Here is a 14059-nt window from a genome sequence, read left to right as displayed (position 1 = left end):
GTAATTTAGAACACCGAAGTTAAATGCCTGCTGTGCTTACAGTAGGAATTCCCCACCTTCCTCAAAGTATTATTTCAAGACTGCTTCAGATGGATGAAATTATATTGATTTGTCACCGTTGCATGCAAGTATGTGGCATGCAAAATGTGCAATTGTTTATATCTGCTAACTTGAGCAGGATTTTTCTAGGTTGCACTATGTGAGGATAGCTTTGTTGAAATCCAAATGGACCAAACTGCATTGCTTCTGACTTAGAAAACTCGTATTACCTTAACTACCTTGAGGTATGTTTGTCTATTTGCCACTTCAGGGTTTTTGTCTGGCTGTGAGATATCAGTCTTTTTATTTTCAGGTTTTAGGATGTTGGATTTTTAGAGAGGTTTTCATGAGTGTGAAGATGAAGGAATAGATGAGAAAGTAAGTTTCCTTGGCTGAAGTAGCTCTATGTATAGTCGTCTGTAAAAGTTAGTGTGTCAGAACTGTCAAACTTACCTAAGAATATTATCAAAATTTATGTTACAGTTGTGTTGTGAAGACGAGTATTAATCAGAACCAAAATACAGATGATTCGTAATTGTTTCTAATGGCACAACATTGTGAAAATTTTGACTTGTATATCAAAATATTTATATACAGGTTAAATGTCAGATAATTTTAAGATTATTTGAAGAGCCTTTTTGAAGACAGGTTGAAGGTTCTTAATTGGAGAGCCATCTTTTTTTAATTTTGTGGAGTTTATGTAACACTTTATTTACAAAGCTAGTCTGATTTCACAGATTGTGGCAGTTGTATCCTAATCTGATAGCCATTTGACTCATGATTCTTGAAGGGATCTGAGCCAGATTGTAATTTGAAAGCTGCTTTTATAGCTGTTGTTTCCATTTAATATTGTTAAAACAGATGTATTTTCATGTTTACTCATTTTTAAAAGCGTTTAAATAATTTATTTTTCAATAATGTCTTAAATGGTCATTATCATCTATCAGTGGAAAGTTTTAGACTTCGGAGAGCCTATGGTTATCAACCCTTCTATGTAAAAGTATAAAATTTACTTGTTCCTAATTAGCCATTGGTTTTTACGGTGGTATGTGGGAAGATGAATGCTTCCCTTTGACTGGCTGATAAGAAGCTGCTGTCAGTTCCCCAGTGCTATGATGATAATATGCTAGTTAATAATAAGTTATTGTGCTGTCTATAAACAATGTCTGTTGCTTTTCCTTCCATCCTTGACCTGAAAAAGAGCTAAAAGATGTTTGGCAGAGTCAAGCATATGCTTATGCTTTGCTTTGCTGAATTCCAGAGTGGTTCTGAAAGGCTCCCAAGGGAAGAGCTGTTGTGCATGAGCTCTACTGGATGAAGAGAGAGAAAACCACCTCTTGCTCTTCTGATGCTTTTGTTACATGCTGTGTATATATCATAGAATAATTTGGATTAGAAGGGACCTCTGGAGGTCATCTGGCACATATGTGTGTCTGGGTACATTGTACATGTGTACATTTTATATATATAAATATACACGTGGGGGATATCTACACACAACATACAAATACAAAGACATATAGATACATACACAAACCTTTTCATTTGTTCTGCTTTTCATAGCTGGAAGTGTTCCTCTTCTCTCCCTATTATTTTCACTTTTTAAGTGATTTTTATTATGTCATTGTTTAGAGTCAGTGAACATGAATGGAAGGAACACTTGAATTGGAACAGCTATTCTAATTTCAAAAGCAAGAGCTTTTTTGAGAAAGCAAGCCTGTAAGTAAGGGTGGTTTGGGTTTACTGGTTTTGGGTGGATTTGTTTTGTGTGTGTGGGGTGGTTGGTGTGTTATTAAGTAAATAGTTGTCTGTTATCTGCTTCTAGGGAGCATAGCTATGGTAGATATTTTACTTGACTGAACTCTAAACCATACTGCTTTGCAACAAACAAATCAATGTAACTTTCTCATTGAAGCAGTGACTTGTATTTATAACTTTTCACCTGGGAAAAAATGATTCATTTGTCTGTGAATCTATATACCAGTTTTCAGGGATATCATGCTGGTACTCGCTCCTCCCCTCAGAAATGTACCCTTACCATGCTGTGTTCTACCACAAGCAGTGTCCTGGAATGCAGCAATTTTTGAGGAGTGGTAAGACTCTGCAAAAAAAGCTACAAAGCAAAGAAGGCACAAGCATTAAGATGTTAGGTGAAAGACTGTGTAGCTAACCTATTTGCAGTATGAGTGGTACTAATGTCCTCCTCAGAAGTGCTGTATGAAAAGGAAGGGAGGTAGATTTCATGAGAAATGATCCATTAGTGAATTTCTTAATCAACATGCAGTTTACAGTATTAAAACCAGCATGGAACTACTGTTCTCTGTACTGGCTATTCTGATTTTTGGCCTGTAATGCAGATCCTGTTTTTTTTATTATTCTTCCCCCACCCCAAAAGTGAAGTGTGACACTTGTGTATCGGTGTGTGAGAAGAAAAAAATTGAAGAAAAGCTAATTACAAATATATTTCCATTAAGTCTTTATAGCAATTTTTGAATGCTTCCCCTTAAATAATTTCATATAAGAAATAGTATGCTTACATTGTGGCACTGAATTATTGTCCACATTAAAATAGAAAAATAAAAATCAGAATTTTGTTTGCAGCGTTTCTTTACAGTTAGAGTTGATTACACCTTGCTTAACAAAGTCAGTTTTATACTAGAGAAACTTAATAGAATCAGCCTCCCAATACGATATGGTCAAATGTTTTTAATGACAGTTATTGATCTCTCTTGTCATCATTGTCTGCTATCCCTTCTTGACAGACATGCACTATAGGAAAGGCAGCTTATCTGCAGAGGCATGTCCTGAGGAAGTTGGGATGTGTTGCTTAATGGAGGAATTTTGCTCAAGGAAAAGCTTTCAGAAGACCTTGTCATAGCTGACGCAGCTTTGAACAAAAACCTTACCTTGGAAACAGTCATATTATTGGAGTCTGTTCCCATCTGCCAAGTCTCAGGGGAGGGGGAGAGGTTGTAAAGTATAAATTTTCAAAATGTAATCTTTACCATGTCACTTTGCCTAGAGGAATGCATCTAGGATAATCAGCCTGGTGCCAGTGCATCAGCCTGTACTCCAGTTGGGTTTTCTCATTATCTTGAATTTTTTGTACATTATCTTTCGTTCAAACTAGGATGTGACTGACTGGATCTCTATTTGAGATCTCTGCTTGCTTTCAGTCAATTCTGTGGTTAAAAGGGTAGTGAAAGCAACATACTTATTCATTATATCTAACAGATATGTGTAATAAGTGTTTCTGATAAGTACTTCCTAAGTGGAACAAGGCATATGAAGAAGCAGCAAAATGAAGAGTAACTGTGACTGTCTTTCACTAGATTTAAATAAGTAGCTGCAGGAGTGTCTTTTTTTCAAGCTTAATGTTATCTCATTCAGAAGCATTAGAGCCTGCATAAGGAAAAAGCCTGGCCATGTGACAGATCCTACATAGCCAGAAAAGGTTCTGCAGAGACCGTTGTAGCTATCCATCTTGTCCTTAAAGCACGTTAAAATCTTTTAATTGTAATTTTAATGCCTTAATTTCAGATTTTTTTTCTTATTTCATCCGGTGAAAATACCAAAGACTCTAGCATCAAAGAAGGTTCTTTGACATTAAAATATATCTCTGGAGCTGTCCTCTAAGTAAAGCCAAATATATTCAGGCCTCTTTCTTCCTGCAGCTGTTATTTTCTGTTGCAGGAGTGTTTTGGTTTTTTTTTTTTCTTTTACAGTTTTGCTGTTTCTTTTTCTGATAAACAGGCCTTTTGCGCTGTCTGAGGGAGAATGTGTGTTGTTACCAAGACACTCATAAGGAATGCATTCAAAATGCTATCAAAAGCATAGAACAAGCTGATAATCTCGTAGACACAATATTGATTGCTTTCACTTGTAGCAGGCGTAAGGTTTGAAATGTCAGTATGACTTTGTTTTTGATGATGTTTCTTTTTTCGACTACTGTTTTATAGTAAGGCACATATTATGAACTTGTCTGTCGAGTTTGGTTGTCTTTCAGGCAATACTTTTTTTTCTGAACTAAACATATAATGTACCTGTTAAGCATGACCTGACCTGAAAATGTTTCAATGGAATACATCACATCACCCTTTAAACTTCCCTTTGCATAGCCGTAAGATGAGAACAGTAGCGGGGGTAGAATAGTAGATGGCAGCTCTAGTAGGGATGATATCTGGTATGCATTGTGTTAAATGGCTGTTAGTCCTGTTATTGAAAATCTAGTCCCGGCTTTCTTTTTTTTATCCAAGTATAGTAAAGCTGTGTCTTTGGAATGTTAAATGAAAATGTGAGCCTTCTGAAAGGATATAAAAGGAGTAGTAGCCTTAGAGATCAACTTATATATGTAGAAGTCAGGTAGGAAAAAACTGGAAAAGAGGTGAAGAGATACAAATAAATGGTATGTCAGACATCTGAATCACTGGTGGAAAGCAGTAACAAGTAGTGTTAAAGTTAGAAAGGAAGAGAGTGTTGAGAAGGTTCTTGAAGGAAACTCTGACATCTGTGTTATGAAATACCATGTAACAGTATTGACATTTAAACTGATACAATATTGCTTTTTTTCTTTAAAATTGCGCAGTAGTTATAATATCACTAGCCTTTCTATTAACTACCACTAGCCCAGCCGCCATGAGCATTTTGGTGACTTGAGAAATGAATGAAATGGGTGTGAATTTAGTCTGTACTGTTGCTTTTCTTGTATGACAGACCATTGGCTTTGTAGCTGCTTATATAAAGAGTAGCTTAATAGATGAAATCAACTTTGGTCTCGATGTGAAGCTAATAGATTAAAACTGGAGGAGCATGAAGTGCAATAAATGAAAAATCTTCTCCTTGAAATGTGAAAGGTGGTGGCCTAGAAGGACGAGAAAGTGAATTGCCAAATGCCTTTTTCTGTCAAGATATGTGTATGTATACATGCATAGAGCACATTACCCTTAGGGTAAGGATTGCATAGTGGCTTTGTGGAAATGTAGTGAAAAAGAATGGGATGTTGACTCTTTGCTTTAGTTCTCCTTTCTTCTTGCTGCTGTGTCTCTATAGCAAATCTATTTCTTTGATTAATAAAAATTCTTGCGTCTGATAATTTTTTCAGGGTCATTTGGCTGTAGGATCAACCAGGCTAAATTGAAAATAATAAGTATTTTGTTTATAAGCTATCAGCGTAGCTGTAGATATGTGGTACATCGGATCTCTGAGGAAACTTAGGAGGAAGTCAGCATGTTACAGCACATAGATGAAACTTGTTGGCGGTGTGAGAACCAGTCTGACTTAGAACACTGTTGGTGCTGAACTGGTCAAATTGAATGAGGGACTGTCATCTTTTACACTTTGCAAAAGAGTAGTCTTGAAGGTGATTCTCAGGGAAAGTTTCATCCAACATATCTGAATTGAATTCCAAAAAGGAAAGTGGAAGAGCAGAGTGTCTTCAGACACCTAAAGTCCAGATTCCTTTTTTTTTTTTCTCTATTTTTGCTAACTTTACTCACTTTCTTTCACTACTTTGATTAGGAACTAAGTACAGAAATTCTTAAGACAGGAAGGGGAGTATAAAAGCAAGTAGTGAATATCTTTCAATGAATGCGCTGCATCTGGACATCTACGTAACTGGAGCTTCTGCTCGCCTTTTTGTGGCAAAGTGTTTCCTCTAGCAGCTTCCTTTTGCGCAGCTCCATTATGAGGCTGGGCTTCATGTGTTCAGTGTCCTGACCTCTATAGACATTAGATATGACTGATGCAGAAATGGTTCACATAAAGGTAGATATGAACGCAAGGGTGTTCTTCATAGATTTGTGATAAACTTCACAGGTAAAGTCACCAATTATTATGACTAGGAAACACCATTTGGGGCTGTCACTTTCTGGCACAGAGGCAGTGTCTGCATCTGCCAGAAGAGAGGCAGTTGAGTCAAGTTTTTGGTTTTGCTTATTCTTTCTAAATGGGAGTATCCTTTTAGAATAGTTGGAGGTGCTTAGCTGGGTTATGAAGGAGGGAGTCTGCTGTGGTCTGTGATTGATTTCTTGTGTATTTCTTCCTCCTCTTAAGCACACATTGAAGGAAATAACTTGCAGCATGACATAGCTGAAGCTACACCCAGCCATCGCAGGAATGCCCCCTCTTAGAACACAGCCTCAGCTGTTCTCTTTGACGATTGGCATAGTCTGTGCTGCCCACATCTCAAACCCTTTCTTGTGCACAGATTGCTTAATTAAGATAGAATGAGGTAAACATCAGTTTTGTGATAAAAATCAGTACTGAAGAGGAAGAACTAGTCCTATTATGACCTGAGGAGGGGTTTTGAATTGGGCTGTATAAGATGGAAGGTTGAATTCTTTATGGGAGAAAGCCATTTTCAAAGGATTTAACATTGCCTGTAATTCTCTGTAGAATGTACTGATTTGAGTTTTGAACGTTATCAACAAACCTTTGTGTACAAGAAAATGAATATTTTGGATTTGCATTTTTTGCTACTAATTTTGTTATACTTTGCTAACCATTAATCAAAGGTTAGTCATATCTGTTCTCTTCTCTGACTTAAGTCCCCCTAAAGATTCAGAAGCACCTGAGCTTTGGTGTTCTTTTTGATACTGTTAGTATAAATTTTTTAACACTAGTGGGGTTTTGTGTGCTTCTTTTGAGAATAAACAATGAAGTAAGTTGGTGGACTCGTATGGAAAGTATCACATGTCTCTAGTCAATGTATGAAGTTTGCTTTTTAGTCCCATATACTGTGAAATTTTTCATCTTTAATAGTGATTTCATTCTTCTTTAATGTTGTGCATGGGGTCATGGTCTAGAGATACTTTTTTACTGTAAATTCTGTTAGATTTTAAATGTCTTTTTGTCAATAGAAGGGAGAATAAAATACATCTTTCTCTTCTAAATGTGCTCTGAGTTTACTTGTGCTTAGGTGTACATTGTCTGGCTTTCTGTGTATTGGCAGTACAGATTATGGATACCTTAGCCATACTGGTAATAGAATCTGGTAGCCACTGAAAGTCCATTTGTGCAGCAGTGGCATAACACCTTATTGTTACGGCAAGCCTTAGTTTAATGACCTGAGTGTTAGTAAAACAAAAGTCCAAATGTGGATTCACTCCATAGAATCAATCTTTATTCCTTTCCCTGTAACTTTTGGAATAAATGAGACATTGACAATAATTTAAAATATGTATTGCGTAGGACATAATTAAGATACTGATGTTAAATTGCTTTTCTGTGACTTAGCAGAACTGCTGATCACAAAATTTCACTAACCTGCAGAAGCTGACATACCTCCTATTTAAGGAGCGCGGTCCAACTGTACTAATGTGGCAGCTCCACTCAAAGGATTTTCAGGAACCATGCTAGAAAAGATGATTTGTGCTAGCATTTAAAGGGGACTTACAAGAAAGATGGGGACAAACTTTTTAGTAGGGCCTGTTGCAATAGGACAAGGGGTAATGGTTTTAAACTAAAAGAAGGTAGGTATAGACTAGATACAAGCAAGATATTTGTTACAATAAGGGCCGTGAAACACTGGCACAGGTTGCCCAGAGAGGCGGTAGATGCCCCATCCCTGGAAACATTCAAGGTGAGGTTGGACACGGCTCTGAGGAACCTGATCTAGTTGAAGATGTGCCTGCTCACTGCAGGGGGGTTGGACTAGAGGACCTTTAAAGGTTCCTTCCAACCCAAGCTATTCTATGATTCTAATGAATTGGGAGAGCTGACTTCATTTTTATGAGAAGCAATGTAGAGGCGCGAACTACTGTGGTGTGTTTGTTGCAGAAAAAGCTGTTTGTCAGGCTAATATAATCTGATTAAATATGCAGTAATGAACTATATCTGAATGATTGATGTTGAAATTAGGAGTGCTGGACTTTGGTTTTCTGTTGGGTGACACTGTTCTTCCTTTTACTCATGTCTACAATTTGTTAATAGCTGTATTGAGGAGGGTAAGAAATAAATTTGGCTAGTGTTGTGATACCATTGAATTTTTTTGGCACATGTTCAGCGGAGGTTTTGGATGCTGTGACTTGTCTTACTGAAATTGCACTACACGGTAAAGGCTGTAATGGAAGGTTGGCACTGGGACTTTCTCCAGGGTGGTGGACCCAGCACAAATCTCTTCCACATACTTTACTTCTATAGGGTCTCCCCTCCACCTGCACCTCTCTTTTTCTTATTCCAGGACTTGAGTGACAGGCCAAGGCTTTGTTGGAGAAGGTGGTGGACAGTGTTCAGGCTCTGCTGCTTCCCTGCCCCAGGCAGTGGGAAGGGAAAGTATTAAGGGAAGTATAAAGGGAAAACAGAAGGACAGTGTGTTGAAATAGCTGCACGGGAAAGTACAGGGCAAGGCTCAAAAGTTGCTATTGTAGAGAGAACAAAGTGTTGTAGAAACTTCAGTATTACGAATTCTTAGTATTGATACTTAGTCCTGATAGTTGTGGAGGCTTAACAATGGCATATTCGTCATCAGCATTGTAAAGTGAAAAATAGTATTCTGGGGGGCAATTTAAAGAAGGTGCTTTCGGTTGTGTTACTTTTCAGTGATAGAGGGATTAATTTATTTACTTAATCCTTAGCACTGTAAAAAAATATAAGTGGAAAAACTTATTTCAACTTACACAGTTAAGTGGAAAAACTTAACCACATTCTTTCCAAGGTATGGTGCACTCAGACTGAGCCCCTGGAGCGCACTCAGAGATAATCCAGGGTTTCAGACCCCTAGTTAGATACACTATGTAGAAATGCTGGAGCTGTTCAACTCTCGGTAACCATGTAGCCAGGGTTGTGATGCAGTGTTGGTAGGAATTTAGCGATGCTGCAAATAAGTTAGAAAGTACATCTGCAGATAAAAGATGATGGACCCCAAAATGCAAGGTGAAGAAAAGGATGAATGCAGGGAGAAGAAAAAGGGAAATGGACCTGTAATGATTTCTCAGTCACTGGTGTTTGCAATGCACTTTCAGGTGTGTGTCTGCCTAAATTGTATTTGTGTGTGTGTGTATATGCGTGCAATCCACTGCAGATTTCTAAAGTGCATTTGACTTGGTATTTCCGCATAAAAATAGAGCTCATGAATGAATTCAGACTCTTTGAACAGTTAAAGTTGCCAACTGTTGTACTAGAAATTTGTGAACGAAGGAATACTTCTCATGTTTCAGTTGTGGGTTTTGTTTGTTTGTTTTGGGTTTGTTTTTTTTTCTTCTGTTTCCATACCTGGGCTGTTTCTGGAAAAGGGATACAAAGCATACTTATAAAACGACGAAGAACTGTTAACCAACGGATGGTAAGACACAATGCTTTTGGATGTTGAGTCTGGCAGATAAAAGGATGGGAGACAGTAGCCATGAGTGGAATCTGGAAGCACACTGGGATCTAGAAGCAAATGTAAACAGAAAGATTATTGGAACAAGGAAAAGATTGTCATGCATGTATGTATGAGATCCTCCTTTAAGCCCATTCTGCACGTGGTATGGATTTGATAATGCCTTAGAGGTGTATATCTGTAGTCCAACTCTGTTTTTAGCTTTGAAAATCTGTTATCAGACAAAACAGTATCAGATGTGTATAGATGTTCATATTTTCTTTTCTTTGACAATTTTTGTGGCATTAAGAGTAACTTATGAGAATTCTTTGTGAAACCTAAAGTTGAAATCAATTATTCTTTCTTCCCTCTCTCATTTTCTTTTTCTCTAGGATCCCGTCTCCGCCAGGAGGACTTTCCACCACGGATTGTTGAGCATCCTTCAGATGTGATAGTCTCTAAAGGAGAGCCAACAACTCTGAACTGTAAAGCTGAAGGACGGCCAACTCCTACTATTGAGTGGTATAAGGATGGAGAACGAGTGGAAACGGACAAGGATGATCCGCGCTCACACCGCATGCTGCTGCCCAGCGGATCTTTATTTTTCTTACGTATCGTGCATGGACGCAGGAGTAAACCTGATGAAGGAAGTTATGTTTGCGTTGCAAGGAACTATCTTGGAGAAGCTGTGAGTCGCAATGCATCTCTGGAAGTGGCATGTGAGTGGTTTTATATGATTAGCACTGTGTAAAACTTTATAGTCGCTTTTATGCTGTCATATGGCACTTGCACGCAGTCAGCAGTCTGGGATATAACAAATGTAGATAAGTATGGCATTTTGTCATCAGCTATAGCTCTTAGTCAAGGCATTTCTACATGCGTTTATACAGTAGCAGTGACCATACAGAATACATGATTTATACTGAAGCAAGGTTCTAGCCGGTGTATAATCATGATTGGTACAAACATGGACAAAGGCTAATCTTCCTCTAAAGAATAATCTCATTTTAAATTCTGACTAAAGTTGGTTATACTGAAACTAATGTGGAAAAATACCTATCATTTAATATAAGGTGCGCTGTCTGTTTCTCTTTATCTAGTCATCTGTTACCTCAACAGAAACAGTCAGATTCTAGTTGACTCATGTTCTGTACTGCTGGAAACCTCAATATATGCTCCTCTATCGTAAACTCGATACAGGTCTCATTCATTATGTGAATGGCAAGTGAAATTGTTGGCCATTTCTCATATCATCCAGCACAGTCTTATTCTTTATCAATTCTCTTTGTCTTAACAGAGAAGTCATCATGGTGCTTTCAGAGACCACCTGGCATGTATGATCTGCTTCCAGTAGAGTTAGTAGAGGCATTGATTATATTCTCATAACAAACAACCTCATCATACATGAAATACAATGCATTTTATATTATTTTTGCTGCTTAGTTATTCAGAATATCAACTAAGGGTATCGGTGTATTTTCACATAAAGAGTATAGATTTATAAATACTCTTTTCTTGCTGAACTTAGTTTTTCCTCCACAGTTCTTTATATGGCAGTAGTTTCACTAAAACGCGTTTGACTGAAGTAAGGCTTTAGCACAAACTTGCGTTGCTTAGTTGATAAAGACTCGATTTTAAGTAAACATTAGAAGGTATGTTGGTTTAAAGGTGGTGGGGAGCACAGAAGAGAAATCTTTATTCATCATGCAGTCTACAGACTTTTATAGCTAATGTTATGTGATTTTGAGGCTTCAGTCTTCTCAAACGTTGCAGAAAATGCCATTTTTGAAATACTTACGTGGTGGTATAGGCCTAGTAGAACAGACTTGTTCACTACCTTTCACTTGTCAAAACCTAGACTCAGAACTAGAACTGTTTCAAAGAAAAAATGAAAACAGTTTTCACACACAGTCAAGGCATTAGTAAATGTGTATCTGCAAATAAAGCTTTGGAAGGTATTTAAGAATCAAGAAGATCAGCTTAAGGAAGGCTGAAATCTGGGTGAGTGACTCTAGACATACTTACTGGATTATTTCTGTCTTTGTAAATGCGTTTTTTAAACTGTTGAGAAATACTTTGAGAGGGGCATAAACACTTTGAAATCTTTACTGCAATTGTTTTGGGATTCAGACGTCTGGTGAAGTTTAGAAGATCATTCAAGTTATACATGGAGTCATTAAAGTGACTGATAATTTTGAAATTTAAAGGCGCTATGTTTCATCAGTTTTCACTGATCCCTACTTCAGTGGCTGCTGAGACACTCTTGTTACAATATCCCCAGTCTCTGGAGTAACTGTTTTAACCACTGTAGCTGGTGGCAGGTCATGCATGAACTGTATGTAAAGATAGTAGAAGACTTGAAAAATAATAAAAGCATGTTTCATTGTCAGAGATATTTTAGAGCAGGATCCTAGAAGGTGAAACCTGACATCTGAAACCATAGCCAAAATTTTTGCAATAGCAACGTGCACCTGACACCAGATTATTTTACTTTTTTCATAGCTTTGAAATTTAACTGACTGAATCCCCCAATTAAATGGTTTAGCAGTCTAATACAGGCACTCCTGTTCTACTTCAACAGTTCTTGGTCTTTCCTTGAGACATACAGTGGTGGTGATTACAGGAAGATCTTCATCGAAGAAAAAAATGTAAATAATATGTACATTGCTTGCTTACTTAATTTTGCAGATTCTGCTGGTTTTACATTCACTGGTTTTAAAAGCACATGGCAATGCTCAACATGTATATCAAAGGCATCTTCTGAAGAATGATAGCAAAACTACTTGGTTGCCCTTAGTTTTGAGACAGTTTTAAATATGATTTTTTGGTTCTAAAATCAAGTTTTCAAGTGACTTCAGAGAACAGTTATTTTAAGGCTTTTAACTGTTTTTCTGATGTCAGCATTTCTGGACCGAAGATGGTCAGGTGTGTAGTGTCCATTTGCCCACTAGGGAAATGAGTTGTTGCTGACAGCCTGTTGTCATCAGTGACTCATCATTCACCTGTTCTCAACTGCTGCTGAAAACTGCTGAGTTGCTAGGATAGTGCAGCCCTGTCTGCAGGAGCCCAGACAGCCACATGTGATCGGGTCCTACTTGTGCTATCTGTAATGGTGTTGAAAACTCCTCTTTCCACACTAAGCCAAGCTGTTTTCATCACCAGAAAAAGGATGCTTGTCCTTTGCTGACAACAGAGTTTTGGATTATTATCTGACTGTAGGTGGCCTCAAATTGTGCCGTTAGAGACAAACTGCTGCTTTTTACAGGTTTAAAATTCTTGAGACTGGTGTTTTAGGGAAAGAAGTAGTTACTGGCATCTGACAATTTAATAAGCAATGTTCACTGCCAACTTTTGAATGGTTTATGAAGAAATATTTATTGGTTTTATGTACCTATTAAGTGTGTTCATGCTTATGCATTCAGATGATAAACAGCATTAATTGTGGTTCATTCTCTTCTATTTCCTTTTTTTCCCCCCTCCCATCCATGGGTACCTGCTACAAAAGCACTGGGACTGAAAATCTGATGTATCTATGTGTAAAGACAGAAGGAAAATTCTTAAGTGAAATTCAGTTGGGGCATACAGTGATTCAGAGAATAGAGTGGCCCATTTTGAATGAAATAATTTTGCCCCTTGTGGTGTTTTTTTTTTTGTTGTTGTGTTTTGTTTTGGTTTTTTGAGTGATTTTATGCAAGTTGCTGAAGTCCCTAAGCACTTTTGGCTCAAGTAGCAGTTAAAAACTGTCCCAAATATGGTGAATTTAGGTACCAGCCTATACAAAGCATTTAAGTATGCTTTTAAAGCCATGCCTATTCAGAACATGTGCATACAATCAAGGGCAGATATTTTTGTGCTGATCAAGTCCTCAGAAAAATTTCTCTGTGTCCATGAAACTGTGAAGAACTGTGATTTAGGAAGTTACTTAGAAAACATTATTAACATATGGAATGTGCTTCTAGAATGTTTTTTGGTTTAATTTAGAAAGTCTTTATTTCAGAAGACATTTAGGAAGAAATAGGAGTTTGTATTTGAAGGCACATTTCAAGATTAATGTGTCTTATTCTATTTAATTCTTTTAATGCATTAATCCATGGTGTGCTTTGTGTGGGTTATGTTTTTCAGTAGGAGCTTCCTCAGAAGGAAAAAAATAATGCTAATGCTAGCAGCAAAACCATTCTTCCACTGAATATGTGGCAAATTCTGATGTACTATTTGTATGTTTTATGGTTAAATAATTACAAATAAATGTTCTGGTCCTAAAACAACTACAAAGAATCGTATTCAAAAGAGTAAAGTGTCTTTCTCTTGGTTTTGTGTATTTTTAATTGAAATTGAGCAAGAGCTGGCATTATTAGAAATATGCTCAGATTTTCTTGGGAGGATTTTAGAAAGGGAAATAGGCTTGAAATAGTTTGATCTTTTATGAAACTGCTTTCTTATTTGAAAGCCAGAAGTTTTAAAATAAAAGCACAGTTTTTCACAATGTATGAATTGACATGATTGAACTTAGATAGTGGAGTTTTCCAATGGGAATATCAGGAGACACATTTGCAATAGCAACTGTAGCTAGGATTTCAATTGCAAGCACTGGGGCACCACATGTAAGCAAGAGAAAGAGCATGAGGGTCCTCGCACTGACTCAGGCTGCCTCTGATGTAGCCTGAGTCAGTGGCAGCCCCCAGAGAGAGCAGCTGTAGCCCCAGGTGTTAAATATGTGACAGC

At 37.4% G+C, this 14059-nt stretch overlaps 1 protein-coding gene across 8 annotated transcripts in view; it reads left to right on the top strand.

Annotated features, from left to right (window-relative positions):
- The window catches only part of ROBO2 (roundabout guidance receptor 2), a 464996-nt gene that overhangs the window by 36972 nt on the left and 413965 nt on the right, over window positions 1-14059 (top strand). For all 8 annotated transcript variants that reach the window (XM_064469834.1, XM_064469806.1, XM_064469815.1 and 5 more), the window contains exon 2: window positions 9730-10056. In XM_064469834.1, coding sequence (XP_064325904.1) covers window positions 9730-10056 — 327 coding nt within the window. The remainder of the gene's footprint in view (window positions 1-9729; window positions 10057-14059) is intronic.

The sequence above is a fragment of the Phalacrocorax carbo genome, chromosome 1 (genome assembly GCF_963921805.1).
Source record: "Phalacrocorax carbo chromosome 1, bPhaCar2.1, whole genome shotgun sequence".
In the NCBI taxonomy this organism is placed as follows: domain Eukaryota; kingdom Metazoa; phylum Chordata; class Aves; order Suliformes; family Phalacrocoracidae; genus Phalacrocorax; species Phalacrocorax carbo.
This window is presented reverse-complemented; position numbering and strand designations above follow the sequence as displayed.